The sequence below is a fragment of the Papio anubis genome, chromosome 12 (genome assembly GCF_008728515.1).
Source record: "Papio anubis isolate 15944 chromosome 12, Panubis1.0, whole genome shotgun sequence".
Taxonomy (NCBI): domain Eukaryota; kingdom Metazoa; phylum Chordata; class Mammalia; order Primates; family Cercopithecidae; genus Papio; species Papio anubis.
The window spans coordinates 71,342,178-71,363,216 of record NC_044987.1 but is presented as its reverse complement, the minus strand read 5'-3'; the positions used below and the strand labels follow the sequence as shown (position 1 = coordinate 71,363,216).

The following is a 21,039-nucleotide window of genomic DNA, read 5'->3' as shown; positions in this document are numbered from 1 at the left end:
GGGCCTGCACTGACTCCTGCTGCTCACAACTGCAGCCAAGGCTGATCTTCGGTGGAGAAGGCCCCTGGCCCGTGGCCGCAGCTTGGCAGCCTCAACTGCTGCGTGAAGCCTCCTCTGACTCCCTTCTCCCTCTGCGGCCTGTCTTACCCATGGCGTAGCTGGAGGATGCAGACATGACATCCAGTGGAGATTTGTGATGTCAGGAGGGATTACAGGCCACAGCCCCCGGAACTTTGTTCTTCCTGAGAGATTTCACCTGCCCCATGGAAGGCTCCAGCCCTAGGCCTTTGGGATGGACAGAGAAAATACAAAAGATGATGCAGTTTTCATCACCTCCCAGTTCTCTCAAGGACACGTGCCTAGGGACTGTGTCCCAGAAGCACTGTCTCCTGAGGAACCAGCTCTTGCATAGGCACTATCTCCAAGTGCTGAGAGTGTGGAGGGACTTGGCACATTTATCACTTCCTTCCCAAGGCAAAGGAAAACCAAATTTAAGAGACTGAGCTAGGCCAAGTCAGCTCACTGACTCATCTAAAAAGAGCAAACAAGAAACCAACTGAGTCAGTCTGGAGAAACTCTATCCATCCCCAAGGGCAGGGGGAGTGTCCTGAATGTGATCAAAATGAGGCTGGGCAGTGAGGACACTCTCAGAGCCTGCTTGGCTTTCTGTAATTACCGAAAAGCAGAAGCATGTACTTCCACCCTGTCCCTGAATCCTGTTCAATTCCTAGCCCTCATCCCCTGCATCATTCCTTCCCTTGCATGAATGAAGGAATAGTACAACCGATCCTGTGAACACTCCCAGGCTTAACTGGGTGCAGGTAAATCATGCGACTCACTCTAAACTTAATCTTATTAATTGCCGTGTTTGAGAGAGAGGGGATTTCATTAGGGCCTCCAGAGGAGTTTTCTGAGGAAAGAGACATAAACTCTGGCCACCCAGGAGGCCCTGCCTGGACCCTGCCCACCACGGTTGTGTCGGGACATCATCCTCGCTTGTGGCCTGAGGACTGGCCATGGTCTCCCTGGCCCATGGAAGTGAGAAGGCCCAGAGCCCTGTGGCCACGGCAGGGTGCTGCTTCCCGCCACGGCTCAACATTATTAGCCTGGGGCAGGTGTCAGCTTTGAGGGGTCCGCCAATTCTGGTATGTCCCAAAAAGTGGCTAAGACTGGAGACAAGGAGATGCAGGCTATGGATGAAGCTGTGAGCCAGAGTGCTATTTGCACCCCGAAGCCAGAAAAGGAGGAAAAGGCGATGGAGATTTGTGGAGGTAGCTGAGTGTGTGGAGAGGCTGGGGTAGAGCAGGTGCCACCCTTCAGACAGCGCCATGTGGAAGCTGGTGGGACATGTTTCTGCTAACTTGCCAACTCCTAGGAGACCTGGCATGTCACCCAGACCCTTTACCCAGCAGGGCCTGTCATCTCCCCTAGGAGGGCTTGTTACGATTCCCCAGATCTCTCTCCTCCAGCATTTCTTCCGGGAGGGCTATCCTCACGCCTCTGACACATCGTGGTTGAGGCCCCCATGACTCCTCCAGTGACCCTGGAGCACCCACACCACTCCCCAGAGGCAGCTCCAGATGTCTTGCTGTTCATTGCCCTGAACACTTATTTTAAAAAAGAGGCCCTCACCATGAACTTCCAGCATCATGGGGGGCAAGGCTGGGAATGGGGGTGGTCCTTTCCTCAGAGACCAACTAGGACCCTGGGGAGCACCTGCAGCAGCTGATCCAGAGACCAGGACATCCACACGGACAGATATCTTATAAAAAGTCCTCGGGTTCATAGGAATGCAAGCTCTGCTGGGGGCGGGGAGCTGCTAGCCATGGATGATAATATCAAACCTGTTTGGCCTGGAGAGCAACCAAGAAGGCCCAGGGGTCCTAGCCAAGGCCAGGCAGGGGCAAAGTGGAGATGGAAAAGTTGCTGACATCAGCTATGGAGCTGTAAAGTGGAGGGACAGAGAGAAGGATAAGACAGAGGGATATGAGACGCCTCTTTTCTGTAGATGACTGTGTGATTGCTGAGGGCACAAACCCCACCATGATTTTGCTTCTGGTTAGCCTTGCTGCAGGGGAGCAGCACCCCCACCCAGCCCCATGGGCATCGGTGATACCTGCCGAGCCCTGAGATCATCACCTTCAAAGTGCCCAGCAGGAAGGCTGGCAAGGCAGAGGGTGAATTTGGATGCACCATGTTCTGGGCATCTGTTACCCAAACTTAGCGGTAAAAAACCAACCATTTATTATGTTCCTGGATTCTGTGGGTTAGGAACTTGGACAAGTACCATGGGGATGTTTGTCTCTGCTCCGTAATGCCTGAGACCTCTGACTTGAAGCCAGGGAGACTCAATGACCAGCGCTGGAGACATCCAGAGGCTCTTTTCACCCAAGCTCCTGGCTGTTGCCTGTGCTGTTGGCCCCATCATGTAGCCTGGACTTCCTCACAACATGGTGGCTTGGTTCAAAGGGCAGGCACCTGACGAGGGAAAGAGCCAAGTGGAAGCTGTGTTGCCTCTTAGAACCCAGCCTTGAAGTTATGCAGCTTGACTTCCTCCATAGTCAGTTCATTAGAAGTGAGTCGTTAGAGCCAAGTGCTCTGCTAGGATAAGGACGGTATGATTGAGGGGCTGGTATGCTGCCTTCCAACCCCCTACTATTTTCTGTTTCTAGAAGCAATCCCTTAATCAAAGAAGCTATGAGTGTTCTAGGTGGAGAAGAGACCAGTGATTTCAGTGCAGGTCTTGGGGGCTTTAGGGACTGAGGCATTTCCCTCCTTGGGTTGCCTGGAGACACCAGTGATCAACCAGCCATGGGTCGCCTGGACAGGGCCACCCCTCAGAGAGAAAAACCAACTGTGGGCACTTACAGCCCTCCCATCTGAATCTTGGCTTTCCCAGCATGAGTCCTGGCATGTCTTATAACCACCTGTTGGTCCTTGAACCCTGAACTATTCCTCCCCTTGTCACCCCAGCCCTCAGTACCCAACTGGGGTGGGTACTCAGGGCTGAGGAGCACCCAGGAGAGAGGCGCTAGCTGCCCGGTGGGAGAGTCAGGGAAGGCTTCCTTGAGAAGGAGACATCTGTGCTGCTCCCTAAAGATTAATTGACAGATAAGGGAGGCAAGGGCATTCTAAAAGCATGGGCCAAAAATCTGGGTCCTAGGGAGGTCAGAAAAATCAGACTGGAAAACAGGTTGGGAGCTGACTGTTAAGTGCTTTGTATACCTTGCAGTTTGGACTCCAGGTCATGGTTGCCGGAGAAGGTAGAGAGACAATCAGTTGTGAGGTAGAATGTGCTCAGGGTGACAGTCTTATGGGAACTCATGACCTTGGTCAATTTGCTACAGTCCAGAACCCGTAAGCCCTGCAGTTTCAGAGACCAGACCTGCTCAGCAATCTTGCTCACTAAATTCCGACCTCACTAATGTGTAAACCAAAAGCACAGGTTATTAATTGGCAGGGGTGAGGAACATCTCATTCCAGTGGCAGGAAAGTGGGGACTCCCACCCAGGATGCCCCTTATGTGGTGTCAGCGTCCTGGGGGGCAAGTTTGGTTTTCTGTAGGTTGCTGGGTGAGAGAATTAAAGCCAAGGGAGCTTGAGATCACTGAAGGGACATCATGGGTTCCAGGGTGCCTGGTGCAATCAGAGCAGAGAGCTGCCACGGAGCTCCAGGCCTCCCTCTCCCCGGGTCACTGGGGACACACCTTTTGTTCACTCCCTCTCTCCTTGTCACATTCTTTTATGATGCCAGAATCACAGATGCGGGCTGACTATTCCCAGGGCCTGCAAGGCGGGCTGTCTCCTCTGATTATGTGTTGATTGAATTTGTGCAACCCTTAGCCTTCTGCAGGGCCCCTCGGCTGGAGCAGCTTTCTGAACAATTATGATCAATGATGTGCATAATCAAGTTTGTGTTTTAGGCAGATAACTGGGGCTGCAGAAAGGAGTCTGAGGGAGAGGGAGACAGGCTGGTGGCTGGACGCTGGCCTCCTTGCTGCCACATTGTGCAGAGGATGAGGTAGGACTGGTGGGAGCATCTGTGAGGGTAGCCAAGGCCCTTCCCTGCCTGGGAGGAAACCCCAGGCCAGTGAGCCCCAAACCACCAGAGCTCCTTTCCACCAATTTCCTGGCCTTAGCAGGAGCTGGGCAGGAATAGAGACTTCTCAGGAGGGTAGAGTTAGGAGTGAAACCAGCTTCCTTTCTCTCTGGCACTCATCTCCTGGGATCCACATCCAGATTCAGTTCCTGAGAACCTGGTGAGAACTTGGCTACCCGCCTGTGACCGGAAGCATTTCTCTCCAAGTCACGTGGGGGACTTCACACGGACCTGGGCTGGCTCTCCTGTGCTGCATCCAGACACTGTAGGCCCTGTGGGGTTTGCAGCCTGGAGTTTGCAGCAGCTGAAAGGCCTGTGGGCCTTGAGCATATACAGCAGCAGCTGTGAGGGGCTGCTCCTGCCAAGGCTTCCCCGCCCAGCCTCCATTTCCTGACACAAGGGACAGACAGTTGGAGCTCCCTGTGGGTTGGGGAACAGAGGCCAAGGCCCCTGAGTGGATGGGAAAAGTTAGGCTGGGGAGAGTCTGAGGCGTTCACTGTCATGATTTGTGCCTTTCCTTGTGTCAGTGAACCTGTTCCCCACCTCTGTAGCTGCTCTTGTTACCTTGGGATACTCAACCTGGCCATCTTTTTGGTTCCCAGCCCCCATGTGCTGCCTGACCTAGCAGGAGAGCCAGCTGCTGCTTCACATCCTGGCTCCAGCACTCACTAGCTGTGTGACTTTGGCAAGTTACTCAGCCTTTCTGTCCCTCAGTTTCCTCGTCTGTAAAACAGGAATAATAACAGTCCTCTCTCAGTGGATTGTTTGGAGATCACATGAGTTAATGCTTAGGATGCAGGACAGCTCTGGGAATAATATCTAAGAAGCAATATAAATGTTGGCCATTATGGCTATGATTGTTTCATGACAACCCCTATCATCACACAGAATCCAGAGGCCTTTTCTCAAGTGTCTAGGAGCAGCACCGGGCATGGTTTGTCATGCCTGTAGTCCCGTCGCTCTTGGGGCCAGGGTGGGAGGATCATGAGGCCAGGGTTCAGGTCGGCCGGGCAGCATGGGGACTTGTCTCTGCAAGAAATAAAGTAAAGGCAAGGCCAGGCCAAGTGTTGAGAGGGAGGAGGAGGGAGGAGGGAGGGAGGAGGAGGAGAGGAGGAGGACGCGCGCGCGCGCGCGGGCGCAGGCGCAGAAATCGCGCGCGCGCGCGCGCGCTTGGCGACGCGCGCGCAGCAGCGCGCGCCAGATCGACCAGAATAAAGATCGGATCGATCGTCGATCCGAAGACGATCAATCAGGTCCGTTTCGATCAGGATCGTCAGATCTTCTCCTGCTTAAGGCCCCCACTCTCTCTCTTCCAAGAAATGCACCTGTTGAATCTTCATTGATCCCAGTTGGCACATAAAATACGGTTTCTATAAAGACACCGTTTGGTATGAGTCTATCCCGATATGTGGTGGGGCATACTATATGAAAATACTATTCATTGTTTATCTGAGATTCAGCAATGGCTGGGCATCTTGTAATTTTATTTGCTAAATCTGGCAAATAAAATTTAGCTAAATAAAATTGACTTAGCTAAATTTGACTAAATCTCCTTTAATCTGTCCAATAACCTCATGAGGTTCCCCACTTTGAGGCCCCTAAACGAAGAGGTCCCATGCAAGTGGAATAAGGAGCCATTGAGGAGGCAGCGGGTCTGGGAGACCTGGAAGTGCTGCTGGACTTGTCAGTGCATTTGGGCCTGAAATGCCCATCAGCCTCCTGATCTTCTGCATGTGGAGTGCCAACTGTGGACTCAGTGTGTCTGGGGAAGGATAGACCCAGGTCAGGCTCAGTCGCTCCACCCACACAGCGTGTCTTTGGATAGGTGGTGGGGGCTGTGCAGACCCTAAGTCCCTGGAGAAGTGTTGAGGGGAGTGGGTAGAGAGGGCTCTCCCCACAGCTGCCAACCCAGGCGGGATGACAGGCACTTGGATGAGTAGAGACAAGCCGCTTCCTTTGGAGTTAAATATGCATCTGACTTTTCCAGAGGAAATGCCACTCAGACTGAAAGAATGTTGGGAGGCTCTGTGTGTGGAGGGCTGGCTCTCGGTGGCCTGGCAGCAGGACAAGAATCCTGGAGGAGGGAACAAGCTTTTCCAGGGACCGGCAAAGAGTGGAGGCTCCCAGAGGAGCCCCAGAGGTGGGAGCTGTATATATTGGAAGGGGAAGAGGGAGGATAGGAGGAGAGAGAGAACTCCAGGACTATTTCCTGAATGAGCAAGGCATGACAGGCACTAAAGGGTTAGGAGCAGTGTTCTCCACTGGGGTGCCAAGCTCTGCTCGGGGTGCATTTTCGTCTTTCCTAGGCTGTGTGACTTAGGGAAGAAAATTAGTGGGAGCAGCCCCAGGCAAGCCAGGCCTTTGCAGACATTAGCGCTTCAGAATAATAATAGCTGGCACCGAGGGGCTCCTGGCTCCTGCCTGGGTTTTTCCACAGGGCAGTCTCTGCAGTGGGTCAGGCTAGAGCCCCTCAGTGAGGTTTGCAGCCCCCACCTCCTGGGCTGGCTGAGAGTTTCCAGTGTAGCATCCAGGAAAGACTGGAGGCGCCCTGTTGTGTTCCAGACAAATGTGCATCTTACAGGCTTCTGTGACTGGCCTGGTTTTAAGGTCAAAAAAGGACTCTCAGGAATGGGGAAAGCCTGACTTGGGAATCCTGTAGGATAAAAGGGAGGCTGCCTGCTGCTCTTCCTCAGGGCACTGTTCCTAATCCTGCAGTCACCTTGTGCCAGGGCCAGCCTTGTGGACCCTGCCCTCCTGCAGCAGGCACAACTGGCAGTGCTCCACCTCCCTGAGAGTTTCAGAGCTCCCTCCTGCCTCACACTGCCACCTCCTGCCTCACGCTACCACCTCCTGCCCCCTGGCTGGGGCCCTGACCCAGCCCACCCACTCCCAGAGAGAGCACCATAGAGCACTGGGTTGCAGTTGAGCAGAAGTTGGCTTGAGTGCAGCTCTGCCACTTCTTCTGATTTTGGCAAGTGACTTCATTGTACTGTCTCAGTTTCCTCATCTGTCAAATGGGGCTTCTCTTGCTTACTTTGGAAGACAGGATAGTGTGAGGATGAGCTGAGGCGATGGATGCCCAGGGGCCTAGCCCCCAAGGGTGATTGAATTGTGTCTATTTTTTTTTTGTCCCTTGCAGTCTCCTTGTCCTTGTTGGTAGTTGGCCCATCCTGGGCCCTCTGTTGGTTCCATTACAACTGTCCTCCTTCTTCTTGTCTTCCCCTCCAGAGCAGAGGGCTCTAGGATGAAGCAGGAAGTTGTACTGTTGGTAATGGGCAGGGCACTGGCTCAAGCCTGATGTTCTGGGCCTTTTCAGTAGAAATGTATTCATTAACAAATGGACCCATTGGCCCACACTTAAGCTCAGGAGAGGCCATCCTTTGAGCTCCTGCTGTGAGTTAAGCACTGCAAATAGAGATCCACTCTAGGGGTAGAGTGAGTGGAGGCCACTAAGCACTATGCAGCTGTTATCTCCTTAATCTATCCAGTAACCTCACGAGGTTCCCTGCTTTACAGATAAGACCCAGAGAGACTCAGTAATTAGGCCAAGATCACCTAGCTTGTAAGTGAACGTGTATTAGAACCCAGGCGTGTGTGCAAAAGCCTGTCTCAGCCCTACATGGCCCCAGATACACTTGTGCCATATGGTCTTGACTTGTGACTGAGCAGTATGGCAAGTGCAGCGACAGAGCCTGTAGAGGGGAGTATGGGGGCCCAGTGGGGAGTGGGGAACTGTGCCTGGACTCTCCCAGTGTTGGCACTGCAAGTCTGGCATCCCAGGATGCCCCTAGCCCTGGGTGAACCAGGACCTTGGCCACTTCACCCACACTGCTGGCTCTTTACCAGAGGACCACCTCTGCTCAGGAGGGTGCCTGGGCCAAGCTGCTTCCCCACCCATGGGTTCTGGGAACAGTCCCACATCCAGAAGAGGATATTTGTTTATCTCACAAATTATACCATCTGTTCATCCTGGGAGCGCTCAGGGCCTGGCATGACCATGCCACCCCCAGGGTGCCAGGAAATGGTAATCCACAGATAACATGCCCCACCCAAACCTTCAGTGACCAGAATGTGTACGGGGCTGAGGCGCCAGAGCCTGGCTCAGCCAAGAGACCCTGTTCTGGTCCCTGTGGCTCAACATCCTTTGGAATGCACCAGTACCTCCCCACTGACCACCCCTCTGTCACCTTCTAGCAATAAGATGCTGAAGGCTTAGGAGCAGAGCTGACTGTGCATGGAAAATCTAAAACAGAGGAGATTGGGGCTACTGGCTTGTATGGAGGGAAGCCACATGTACTAGTTTGCTAGGGCTACCATCACAAAGTACCCCAACCAGGATGACTTAACAGAAATCTGTTCTGTCACGGTTCTGGAGGCTGAAAGTCTGAAATCAAGATGTCAACAGGATTGTTTCCTTCTGAGAGCTATGAGGGAAGGATGTGTGCTCTTATAGATGTGTGTGTAAATTTGAGCTTTTCTTCCATCAACACCATTGGGCTCTAAGGCTCTATGACCAGTGGTTCATCTACTCATCAGTTCATTATTTCTGTTATTTTTTTTTCCAAGATGGGGTCTTACTGTCTCACCCAGATTGGAGTGCAGTGGTGCGATCTTGGCTCACTGCAACCTCCACCTCCCAGGCTCAAGCGATCCTCCCACCTCAGCCTCCCAGATGGCTGGAATCACAGATGCATGTCACCATGCCCAGCTAACTTTCTGTTATTCTTTTCGTGAATGGCAGCTGTGAGTCAAGCACATGCTGGGGGAATTAGAGTCAGAGACTGCTCCAGAACTCATGTTGAAATTCAATTGCCTTTTTAACAGTATTAAGAGGTGAGACCCTTAAGGGTTATTTAGATCCTGAGGGCTCCGCCCTCAGACATGGATTAATGCCATTATTGTGGGAGTTGGTTTCTTATAAAAGGGCAAGTTTGGTCCCCTTTTCTTTTGCCCTTTCTTGTGGCCCTTTCACCTTCTGCCAGAGGATGATGTAGCAAGAAGGCCCTCACCGGATGCTGGCTCCTCAATCTTGGACTTCCCAGCCTGCAGAACCATGAGCCAATAAATTTCTGTTCATTATAAATTACCCAGTCTCGGGTATTCTGCTATAGCAGTAAAAATGGACTAAGATGGTGACTGACCTCACAGGGTGGCTGTGAGGATCTGAGAGGCATACTGTACTTAAAGCCTGAAGCTTGTGCATGCAAATGGTTGGCACTCTCTAAACCTCCACTCTTGTCCTCCCCTCCTGCACAGTGTGCAGAGCTCTGAGGACAAGTGCATCCTATTGGTGGAGGTCCTGAGCCTCCACTTTGCGTGCAGTTGACCCTCACTTCTTGCCCTGAAGATGTTCTCTCCAGAGCCATGAGCTTGAGAGGAGCTACGGGAAGGCCCTGGCCCTGGAGGCATCTATCCCCGGCAGCCTCTTCCTTTGGGCCTCCAGTGAACGAGAATGTCTGGGATTCCAGAGAAGTGTGGGAAATCCAAGTGCCCGGCCACTATGAGGAGTGAGGTGCAGTAGCAGAAGCGTCCCAAAGAAGCGGTGCCTCTGCGGGCCCCACACAGACCCTGGGAAAGCCTCTAGGGACTCGCTTGTTGTCTGCTCCCTCCTCCAAGTTTTGACTTCTGCTCTCTCAGAGCCTCTCTCCTCTGATCAACTCTAAACTGGAAAATCGAAGACTCAGAATGACTCCTTTGCCATTTTCCACTATTTCATGATAGTGTCGAAGCACCGGGGCTGCTTCCAGCCCAACATTCCTGCCAAATCTATGCCGTGTTCCCGGTCAGCCCTCTCTCCCACTGGCTTCTGCGCTTTCTAAATATAGTTCCCTCCTCGGGACAACAAAGAAGCCATCCTCTGAATGACTGCATTCCCCACGGCCAGCTTCTGGGCTGTCTGTCAGATTTCCCCAGCAGGATGGGAGGGAGGAGTGGGGGCAAACAGGAGTGGCCAGGACTGGAGAGGAGCTGCTGAAGTCCATGCAGCAGGGTGCTGTCTTCCAGCCATATGACATTTGGGCCCAGACGCCCAGTGGCTATGACCTTGACCGTGAGTTCCTGCCTTCTGCCTCTGGGGATGCATGAGGCCCAGGGCCCTGTCCTGGGCAGGTGCTACTAAGTTGTGACTGAACAAGAGGAGAGAGAAATGGTGATCTCCCCAGCAGGAAATGAAAAGAGTCTGTTGCTCCACTCCCGTCAAGCTAGGTGACCTCTTGGCAGATTCTTTCCTTCAGTCTCAGTTTCTACATCTGTGAAGTGGGGATAAGGACTATGTCAAGGAGACTAGAGAGAAATTGTGCCAGGTGGCGGGCACTAGTGGTCCTATCTGGCCAGGGCTCTGCGTGCATGTGATGGGTTGCAGGCGTAGCCTCTGAAGTGCTTTTTGGTGCGCCTTTCACTTTAGCCCAGTGCAGAATGGAGTCCCTCTTCCAGTCCCAGAGCTAAGACGTAGAGGCCCTGCAAGGTACTCATTCCTTACTAAAACAAGACCCCAAGCCCAGAGCCCCTGCCTTCCCTCCCAGGCCTCTTATTTCTGATCTCAGCTTCTCAGCCATCCAGAGCCCAGTTGGATGCTGAGGCCCCTTTAACACCTTGGCTCAAATGTGAACAGAACCCTTGAGCACAGCTAAGAGCAATTATAATTATTGAAAAGAATAAAATCTGGATTTCTCAGCTGTGGGCGTGGCTGTGCTTGGAGGGCACTGACACATGTCCTCTCCACCCACCCACTCAGTTCTGCTAAGGGTAGAGGGCCTGACCTCCTCCTCAGGTCTAACAAACACCGGGAAAGGTGGAGCCAGCCCCTACTGCTAGCGGTCCTCAGGAGAGATTCAATGCAAACAGCTTTACTGGATGGAGATTCTGGCCTTTGTACAGTAAAAGGTCACTCTGCCCTGGGACTTGCCTGGGGTGGACATACAGGCCACTGCCCACCTGTTTGACACCCTCAGGATGTAGGTAAGTCGGAACTAGATGTCTGATCCCCAAGTGCTGACCAGGACAGAGATGTCAAGTTTTGGTGGATGCCTTAGGGCCCTGTTGATTTAGACCTTCCTTTCTGCTCACAAGCTGGTCCCCTGGCAGGGGTGCACCATGGCGGGATCAGGCATTGGATATGTGGAGGAACAGATGCATCGCTATCTGTTGCTATGGCCACCGTTCACTGAGCATGAACTCCATGCAACAGCCCTGCAAAACAGCTCCTGCCTTCATCTTTGTTTTTAATAGAGGTAGAATCAGCAGCCCAAGGTTTCACAGCTGTTAAGTGGCAAAACTAGGATTGAGTTTGTGCACCTTCGAGTCCCGAAGTTTCTAGTATGACCATAATTCTTAAAGAGTGTGTTCCTGCTGGGAATGGCAGTTGCACATCCAACCAGACAAGCTGGTGGGCTTGACGATAACAAAAGCCTCAAGCTTTCTTGAGGGGAATCATGCGGAACTAACCTACCAGTGCTCCTTGCTGATACCCCAAAGGAAACCAGGAGCTTTGGCATATTTAGATTTTTCAAAGGTCTTTGGCAAAGTTCCATGCCAAAATATTTTTTCCTTACCTAGAAAAACAATTAAGTTTGAAGGGAATACTTTGTCATGCACAGGAGCCTGCTCAGGGAAAGGAAGATATTCCTAAGGATGAAAATGCACTTGTCTTGATGGATAATTGTAAATCTCAGGGTCTTACAGGAATTGATGCTGGAAGAGTCTTAGCTCATATTTTTAATTAAAGATCTAGGAGAGGAAATGTATAGTGAAAATCCCAAGTCTACGAAGGCCTTTTGGGGGAATGAGAAGCCAAGTTAATGGAATGTGTTTTTTGCACTAGTTCTCAAATCATTGTTGACGATCAGCATTTTGTTAGCCTGTTTGCCACAGTAAGATCCAAGTGCTTTCACCCACTCAGCACGGATTTATTGTGTGCCCATGATGTTCCAGGCACAGTGCTGGGCATAGGCATGAGTGTGGTGGTATTCTGCTTTACAGAAGGGCTTTACAAAAGCGTATGGTTTCATCTTTTTCCTGCTTTTGTTTATGGTTCTAACCCTTGCTTGTTTTAGAAATCATTATGCAAAGAACAACTGCATTCTTTTTAATGTCTGCGCGGAGGGATTTTTCTGTGAAATGACTGTACTATAATAAGTTCCCTCTTGTTGGACATTTATTTTATTTCTGGATTATAAATAATATAACAATATAGCCTTAAATACCCTTGTTCTCAGATATTTACATATATGGACAAGTGTTTCTGAGGGTAGTCACCAGGAAGGGAAATTATTGGGTCAAAGGACATACACATTTAACTATTTCATAGATGCTGATGGATTGCCTGCAAAACAAAACAAAACAAAAAAAACCTTCAATTTTAATTACCCCAAAGCATTTGGCAATATCTGTTTCCTGAAACTAACACTGAATATTTTATTAGTTTCCTATTGATGCTGTAACAAATTACCACACATTTACTGAATTAAAACAACACAAATTTATTATTTTCCAGTTCTGGAGGTCAGTTCAACACAAGTCCCACTGGGTTAAAACCAAAGTGTGGGCAGGGCTGCATTCCTCTCGGGAGGCTCTAAGAGAGATTCTCTTCTTGATGCGTGGCCCCCTTCCATATTCACAGCCAGCGATGGCCAGTGGAGTGTTTGTGACATCTTGCATGATATCACTCTGACACTGACTCTTCCTCTATTCCCTTTTCCATTTTTAAAGTCCCTTGTGATTCCATCAGGTGCTCCTGGAAAATCCAGCGTGCACTCCCGAACCTTCAGGTCAGCTGATTAGCAGCCTGCATTCCCTCTGCCTCTAATTTCCCCTTCCTATGTAACATAACATACCCACAGGTTCCAGGGAATAGGATGTGAACATCTTTGGGGGTGCCATTATTCCTCCCATCATGGAGACATTCAGCCTTTCTAATTTTTCCATTCTAAGTGGAAAAAAATGATATTCTGCTCTTTTAAGTTGCATTTCTTGATTGATTTCATTGGTGAGGTTGAATGTCTTTCTATTTGAAGAGGCAAATTTCTGTTATTCTAAGTTGTCTGTTCATACCCTTTGTCTCCTTTACTACTGGGTTGCTCTTTCTCTCTCTCTTTTTCCAATTGAATTATGAATTTCTTAAGGGCAGAGGCCTCCTCACATTCACCTTTGTGTCCCCAGTCCCTCAAAATATAGCTGGTTCAGAGAAGGGATTCTGTGCCTCTTGGCCCTTCCTTTCTCCCAAATGTCATCCCTCCCACTCCATCTTGCCATTCTGCTTTGGAAAGAATGTCAGGAGGCTTCCGGCTGAACAGCCTGAGTTGTGTCTGTTCACAGGAGCGTGTGCTGGGCTGAGACAAAGCGCATCTGTGATTTGCTGTTAGCCCTGGGACTTCTCTGGCCATTGGGGTTCTGGCTCAGACTCAGTCCCTTCACTTGGGCGGCCGTTCACCCTACTCAGAGCCTCGGTTTTCTTATCCGTAAAAACAGCGATGGTGTCGTGCCTGACATTTGAGGGGTGCTGGGAAAGTAACTGAAACAAAAGTATCAATGCTTTGCAAGGGGGCGCCCTGGTTGCTGGGCCGCCAGCACTTGCAGTGTTGATCAGAGCAGCAGAGTCCCTGGAAGGGGACTGGAGGCAGCTGCCGGAGGTCCAGGCCTGCCCAGCCAGGCTCTTCCAGGTGGGGCTCCACACCTGCATTCAGGATGGGAGGATGCTCTGTGTTAGAGGGGGCAGCTGGTCCTTCCCTTCCTTGACCCTTTCAGAAGGTCTGCTGGGCCCCAGAATACCAGGCCTCAGGAGGGTCGTTCTCACCTCTGGCTGCTGCATGTGGAGCCCTGAACCCCCTTGGCTCAAGGGCTAGTGGTGGAAAGAGACTGTCCAACCTGAACTAGTCACATTATCTTGGAGGGACTTCTCTGCCTCCATTTCCCGGCTGGCAATATACAGAAGGCAGTGCCTACCTGCTGCCTGCTGGGAAGAGTCACTGAGGGAGATCAGGGCTGTCAAGCCTGATACCTCAAAAGGGCGATCAATGGCCATTCCTGTCATCACGTTCCCTCCTCCCCTGCCCTCCTTCCCCTGCTTTAAAGCTGCCGGTTCCTAGGCCTGAGCCTGACAGCAGGTCCAGGAGCTGAAGTAGCCCTGCTCCTGCCAGTGACCGGTGACCATGGCAGGCCACAGTGCCTTCAGCCATGCCTCCCTGCTCTGTGACTCAGGCCTTGGAGTGGACAGATTCCCCCCACCCCCTCTCTCCCTATTTCTCCAGCCAGGCAGGGCTGGCAGCCACGAGGAGACAGCACCTGGGCTGGGAGGGCTGGAGTCCAGCCTCTTCTAATTCATTTCCAAGCTGGCAGCTGCCTTTGCCTCTTGCGGGGACCCTAGACCCAGGACCCTGAGGGCGCTCCCTGTGGGCAGGGCTGTGGCTTTGTGGCAGGGTCCCTGGTGATGCCCCTCTGCTGCCTCCCAGTCTTCACAGTCAGCAGAGCCCTTGGCGCCTGGCTTCCAACCTTTCCTGTGCAGTCGGGCGGGCCTGGACCTCATTAGCACTTTTTATTAAATCCATCTGTTCTGTGTGGAAGACCAGCCTTGAGTCCCTGTGCTCCCGCTCTGGGTGTGGGCAGGGGGAGAACTGTGCACAGATGGCGATTGTGTGAATTTGGTGTGGGATCCTCCAGGCTCTGGGCCGCCAAGCCTGCTAGGCATGGAGATGCTGAAGGGCAGTGTGGCCACGCAGGGCTCAGGAGCACCTGGAGTCTGGAGGCCTTTCCTGACCCTCCTGAGCCTATGGGGTCAAGAGTGGGGAATGGAAGCGGCCTGGCCCTTCCTGGGCACTGTGGGCCTGCTGCTGTGCTCCCCATTGACACATCTGCTCCCTGTACCCTTCCCCAGGAGTGCATCATCGATGAGGACTGCGGGCCCAGCAAGTACTGCCAGTTTGCCAGCTTCCAGTACACCTGCCAGCCGTGCCGGGACCAGCGGACAGTGAGTATGCCAGGGCCTCTGGGACTGTGGCACCTGGGTCTCGGGGGAGAAGGCCAGGGGCCCCAGGGTTCCCAGCTGGGCTTCCCAGAAGAGCCTCACCATGATGGGGAGGACCTAAGAGGGCTCCCCAAAGGACTGACTCCTAGAGTGAACAGGAAATCGTTCCAGTCTGGGATGACAGGAAGCCATCTGCAGACCCAGGGCCACTCCCATCCCACCCCATGTCCTCTGGTCATGTTGTTTGTGTCACTGATGGCAGAGAAGAGGAGGGACGGCCAGGCACCGTGGCTACACCCATAATCCCAGCACTTTGGGGAGACCAAGGCAGAAGGATTGCTTGAGGCCAGGAGTTCAAGAAGGGGAGGGAAGGGAGAGGAGGTGTCCCTACACCTGTTCCTTCCCCTGGGGACGACCCATCCTAGTAGACAAACAGAGACATTCCTGCAGCCCCCAAGCAGGGAGAGCGGCAGCTGCTCTCCTTCTGGGCCTGCACCCCACCCGCCAGATCTTTCTCCCAATCTGCCAATAAGAGAGGGCAGAGGGACGGGGCAGGAAGAGGCCAGGGCACTGCTCCAGTGTAGGTTACACTGGGAAATGTGAAGCCAGGGCAAAGGAGACTCTTCCTCCACCCAACAGGCATTTTGGACGAAGCCACATGGACTCGCAGACTTTTCCTCATCATTTTTCCTTATTCAGACAATAACACAGCATGCTAATAAGTTTGGAAAGTCAAGCAGTTCTTATTACCTTACCCGGCTGTCTGTGGTGAGGCCACTGCTGTTGCATCTCCCAGCCAACCCCACTCAGTGCCATCAGTGGGCACAGCCGTGGGGACCTCACTTTGCTCTCTAACTGCCATGCCCTGTGTGGCTGCAGGACCCTGGCACCCACCGGCCATCCTCATCTTGGGCTGGCTTGGGCCTTAGTTTAATCGGCTCATCATTGGGCCTTGCCTCTTTGGGCCTGGACCTAGGGACCTAAGGAAAAGACAGAAGGGCACAAGTCTGTGGGGACCACAAAGATCCCCTGCTGTTCTTTGCAAAATCTTAAGCTCCATGAGTCCTCCTGGTATCATTTTTCCAGTGTTCTGACCCCATGTCTCTCCAGCCAAGCTCCCACCTCTGTCCCGTTGACTTTCACTGAAATCTCAGCCTGGTCTACCTGTCTCTACGAGGGAGGATGCAGGTTGGCCCATCTGTGGTATCTTCAGGCTGGGCTCTCAGCAGGCCCCCAGTCCCTGAGCCACCGGCTCTAGGCTCTTCCCACCTGTCCGCAGCTCTGCACCCGGGACAGTGAGTGCTGTGGAGACCAGCTGTGTGTCTGGGGTCACTGCACCAAAATGGCCACCAGGGGCAGCAATGGGACCATCTGCGACAACCAGAGGGACTGCCAGCCTGGACTGTGTTGTGCCTTCCAGAGAGGTGAGTGGCTTCCCCTCAGATGCAGGAAAAACCCTGTCCCAAGCTCAACCAGACTGGGCCTCCTGGGGCCACGTCCATGCCAACCACATGGGTTCGCGTCCCACATCTTGGGTAGGCTCCCAAATGCTCATCAGTGTGTGCTGCACTCCCACAGCCTCTGCCCAGAGTGGAAAGACCACCTCCTTTTTTTCCCCCAGAAAAGTTAAATGACTTCAAGATGCAGAAGCCCAGTCTGGAAGGAACCCCCAGATGGGTGGGACTAGCAGCCCCCTCCCTCCCACCACTCCTTATTTCCCAGGTTCCTTTTCCTGTGAATCACCCACTTCCACTCCCATCTTCCATCCTCACTGCCTCTCCCAGGTGAGGTCTGCTCAGGCTCTCTCTGCCCCCATAGGGCTTTTGAAAAATTCTCATTTGCCACCACCCCAGCTCTGCATCCCCAGCCCGCTAGTCCTCCCCATACCTGCCGCCTGTGTGATCTTCCTAAAGGGCTGCTTTTTGGGTGTTGCTCCCCTGGGACCTGCAGCAGCTCCTGTTGTTTCCCACGTTGTTCCGACCCCTTAGGCTGTCTTGCGAGGCCTCATGCAGCTCCAACTTACTTGTCCTCCTTTTCTCTCCACTACTCCTTGGCCTCTTTGGGAATTTCACCGGCCCTGACATTTTCCACTGAGGTCAACCCCAGGCCTTTGCTGGTGCTGTGCCTGGGCCTGAATGCCTTTGCCCCACTCTTAATTTCTCCAGACTTTCTGGCCCTCAGGCTCTAGCAGAAGCCCACTTCTTCCAGGCAGTCCTCCCTGCTTCAGCCCTACCAATCATTCCCTCCTGAGCCCAGGCTGCCATTCTTGTTTCCTATCATTCCATGTCTTCAAACCTGCACTTTGGGGTTGACGGTGGGAGGTAGGAGGTTGTGCTCCATTTCTTTGCCCCTCCCCTCGGAGCCCTTCTGCCTACACTGGGCACACAGGGGTGACTCTGGGCTGGTTCCAGGCCTGCTGTTCCCTGTGTGCACACCCCTGCCTGTGGAGGGCGAGCTTTGCCATGACCCTGCCAGCCGGCTTCTGGACCTCATCACTTGGGAGCTGGAGCCTGATGGAGCCTTGGACCGATGCCCTTGTGCCAGTGGCCTCCTCTGCCAGCCCCACAGGTGAGGCCCCCTTTCCCTCCCTCTCAGGGAGCCAAGGGCTGAGGAGGTACCATCCAGCAGGGGCACAGGAGCAGGAGCAGGAGCAGGTTTGCCCCGGGAGAGATGTAGATTCCCTTTAGGATTGGTTTGAGGTCGTTGGGTCATGCAGATGGAAGGGTCCAATCGGCAGTCAGTTCTGGGGCTCTGGAGCCCAGGCTGCCCAGGAGGCACAGATCTGGGGCTCATCCAGCTGGTGGCTGAAGCTTCATGAGTGGATGGCCCAGGGAGAGGGCATGGAGGGAGAAAAGCCTCGGCTCCCTCCCCAGACCCATTGTAATGACAGATACACAGAGAAAAAGGAGCTGGCAGAGAGGCCACAGGGAGGCCAGGAGTGGCCACCAAGGTGGAGGGCACAGCCCACAGTGTCTGAGGCTGCTGAGACTCCGTGAGGCATCAGGCTCAGGCCTGGCCAGCTTCTCAGGGCACATCTCCCTGTCCTCCCTGCAGCCTCTACTCAATCTTCTCTCCCAACAGAATCCAGGGCTGCTGGGCAGACAGAACTCCCATTCCCCATGGCTGTGTGCAGTGGCTCACGCCTGTAATCCCAGAGCTTTGGGAGGCCAACACAGGATTGCTTGAGGCCAAGAGTTCAAGACCAGGCTGGGCAACATAGATCCCATCTCTACCAAATACATTAATTTTTTTTAAAAAAGGAATTCTTCCTCCCCACTCCCACAGAGGTCCGTGGCTCCCTGCATGTGGCTAGACTACACCCCAGGCTCAGGCTAACTCCTGCCTGGAGGCCTGAATGGGCCAGGGTCTTTGAGGAACTGTGGTGCTGCTATACAGCCCTCGGGTCCTGCCCCTGGGCTGTGAGGCCTGAGAGTCACAGGAGGTCAGGCCTGCGCTGGAGGAGGGAAGCTGCCCCCCACCAGCACATTCTCCCAAAGTGAGCCTCCCTCAGCCATCATTTTAAGATAGATGTTGATGGGAAGTGAAGTGTCTCTGTTGAAGAGACAGGAGAGGAGGGGGTGTAAAGGTGAGGCTGGGAACCCCACAGAGTCAGGGCACCTTAGCTTTGGGCCTGGGCAGGCTCCCATGTTTACAGCCTGGCTTTGTCCCATCTCTCCCCAGCCACAGCCTGGTGTACGTGTGCAAGCCGACCTTCGTGGGGAGCCGTGACCAAGATGGGGAGATCCTGCTGCCCAGAGAGGCTCCCGATGAGTATGAAGTTGGCAGCTTCATGGAGGAGGTGCGCCAGGAGCTGGAGGACCTGGAGAGGAGCCTGACTGAAGAGATGGCGCTGGGGGAGCCTGCGGCTGCCGCCGCCGCACTGCTGGGAGGGGAAGAGATTTAGATCTGGACCAGGCTGCGGGTAGATGTGCAATAGAAATAGCTAATTTATTTCCCCAGGTGTGTGCTTTAGGCGTGGGCTGACCAGGCTTCTTCCTACATCTTCTTCCCAGTAAATTTCCCCTCTGGCTTGACAGCATGAGGTGCTGTGCATTTATTCAGCTCCCCCAGGCTGTTCTCCAGGCGTCACAGTCTGGTGCTTGGGAAAGTCAGGCAGGGTTAAAGACAGGACCAGGCTGCCACCCCTGTCCAGATTATTGACTGCTTTGCCTCTACCGGTTGGCAGACAGCAGTTTGTTCTACATGGCTTTGATAATTGTTTGAGGGGAGGAGATGGAAAGAATGTAGAGTCTCCCTATGATGGGTTTTGGGGAAATGTGGAGAAGAGTGCCCTGCTTTGCAAACATCAACCTGGCAAAAATGCAACAAAGCAATTTTCCACGCAGTTCTTTCCATGGGCATAGGTAAGCTGTGCCTTCAGCTGTCGCAGATGAAATGTTCTGTTCACCCTGCGTTACATGTGTTTATTCATCCAGCAGTGTTGCTCAGCTCCTGCCTCTGTGCCGGGGCAGCGTTTTCATATCCACGGTCAATTCCCTCTCTCAGCACAGCCTGGGGAGGGGGTCATTGTTCTCATCCATCGGGGATCTCAGAGGCTCAGAGACTGCAAGCTGCTTGCCCAAGTCACACAGCTAGTGAAGACCAAGGCAGTTTCACCTGGTTGTGACTCCAAGCTCAGTATTCTCTCCACTACCCCATACCAGCTTTGGTGCCACCAAAAGCACTCCCCAAAAGGAAGGAGAATGGGACTTTTCTTTTGAGGCATACACATCTGGAATTAAGGTCAAACGAATTCTCACATTCCTCTGAAATTAAACTTCTGTTAGGAACAGCAGTGTTCTCACAGTGTGGGGCAGCCATCCTTCTGATGGAAACAATGGTTTTGACACTGTCCCTCTTTGGTAGTTGCATTAGTAACTTTGAAAGGTACATGACTGAGCATAGCATATAGGTTAACTTGCAGAAACAGTACGTAGGTAATTGTAGGGTGAGGATTATAAATGAAATGTGCAAAATCACTTAGCAGCAACTGAAGACCATTATCAACCACGTGGAGAAAATCAAACTGAGCAGGGCTGTGTGAAATATCGTTGTAATATGCAGACTGCGAACACTGAACTCTACGCCACTCCACAAATGATGTTTTCAGGTGTCATGGACTGTTGCCACCATGTATTCATCCAGAGTTATTAAAGTTTAAAGTTGCACATGATTGTATAAGCATGCTTTCTTTGAGTTCTAAATTATGTATAAACACATGTTGCATTTAGAAATCAAGCATAAATCACTTCAACTGCTCTTCTGTAGTTCTTGGATTTCTTTTCCCTCTTGACTTTGAATAAATGTAAAATCCTTTCAGCCAGAAAAAGTAAAATAGAAATGACCTGTATTAAAAATTCTTCCATAGAAGCAAATTTTCCACACAACTGAAGCACACCTCTTTCAGCATCAAAATATTTTAGAAATCTTAAATATTTTTGGATGGGAATTTGTCTTAAAGACTGGAAATGCTTCACTGCCTTCTGAAAGGACAAATGGAATACATATGACTTTTTTTAGGGGAGCCTTCTTTAATCAAATGCAGTTTTGGGCCATAACACAGTAAGATCCTCAAGGACCGTAATATTAGAGCTACTATATTGAAGTTAGCTGTGTGGCAAGTGCCAGATTACCTATATTCATTCATTTAATCGTCACTGAATTCCATGAGCATTTTCTTCATTTCATGGATGAACAAATGGAGTTGCAAAGAGATGGACAGAATAGAAGTCAGATGAAAACAGCATGTAGTACGGTATGTCCAGGTTATAGTGATTAAGATCAAACAGGGAGCTGTTTCCTATTCAATGTCAAAAACCATCAGGACCACCCTACATTCTTATTACTTAACAGGTATCTACTGAGAGCCTCCTCAGAACCAGGTGCTGTGGTACGCTCTGCGGTGCCAAGCTGACCCAGATAGCGTCCCTACCTTGAAAGCATCCCAGTCTAATGAGGGAGACACAGCCAGAGCAAGCAACGAC

At 52.2% G+C, this 21,039-nt stretch overlaps 1 protein-coding gene across 2 annotated transcripts in view; it reads left to right on the top strand.

Moving 5' to 3' along the window:
- DKK3 (dickkopf WNT signaling pathway inhibitor 3) overlaps positions 1 to 20,314 on the top strand; it is a 46,009-nt gene extending 25,695 nt beyond the window's left edge. For both annotated transcript variants that reach the window (XM_003910212.3, XM_003910211.3), the window contains exons 5-8: positions 14,966 to 15,058; positions 16,335 to 16,479; positions 17,467 to 17,623; positions 18,737 to 20,314. In XM_003910212.3, coding sequence (XP_003910261.1) covers positions 14,966 to 15,058; positions 16,335 to 16,479; positions 17,467 to 17,623; positions 18,737 to 18,959 — 618 coding nt within the window. In that variant the 3' untranslated portion in view covers positions 18,960 to 20,314. The remainder of the gene's footprint in view (positions 1 to 14,965; positions 15,059 to 16,334; positions 16,480 to 17,466; positions 17,624 to 18,736) is intronic.
- Positions 20,315 to 21,039: the final 725 nt, after the last annotated feature.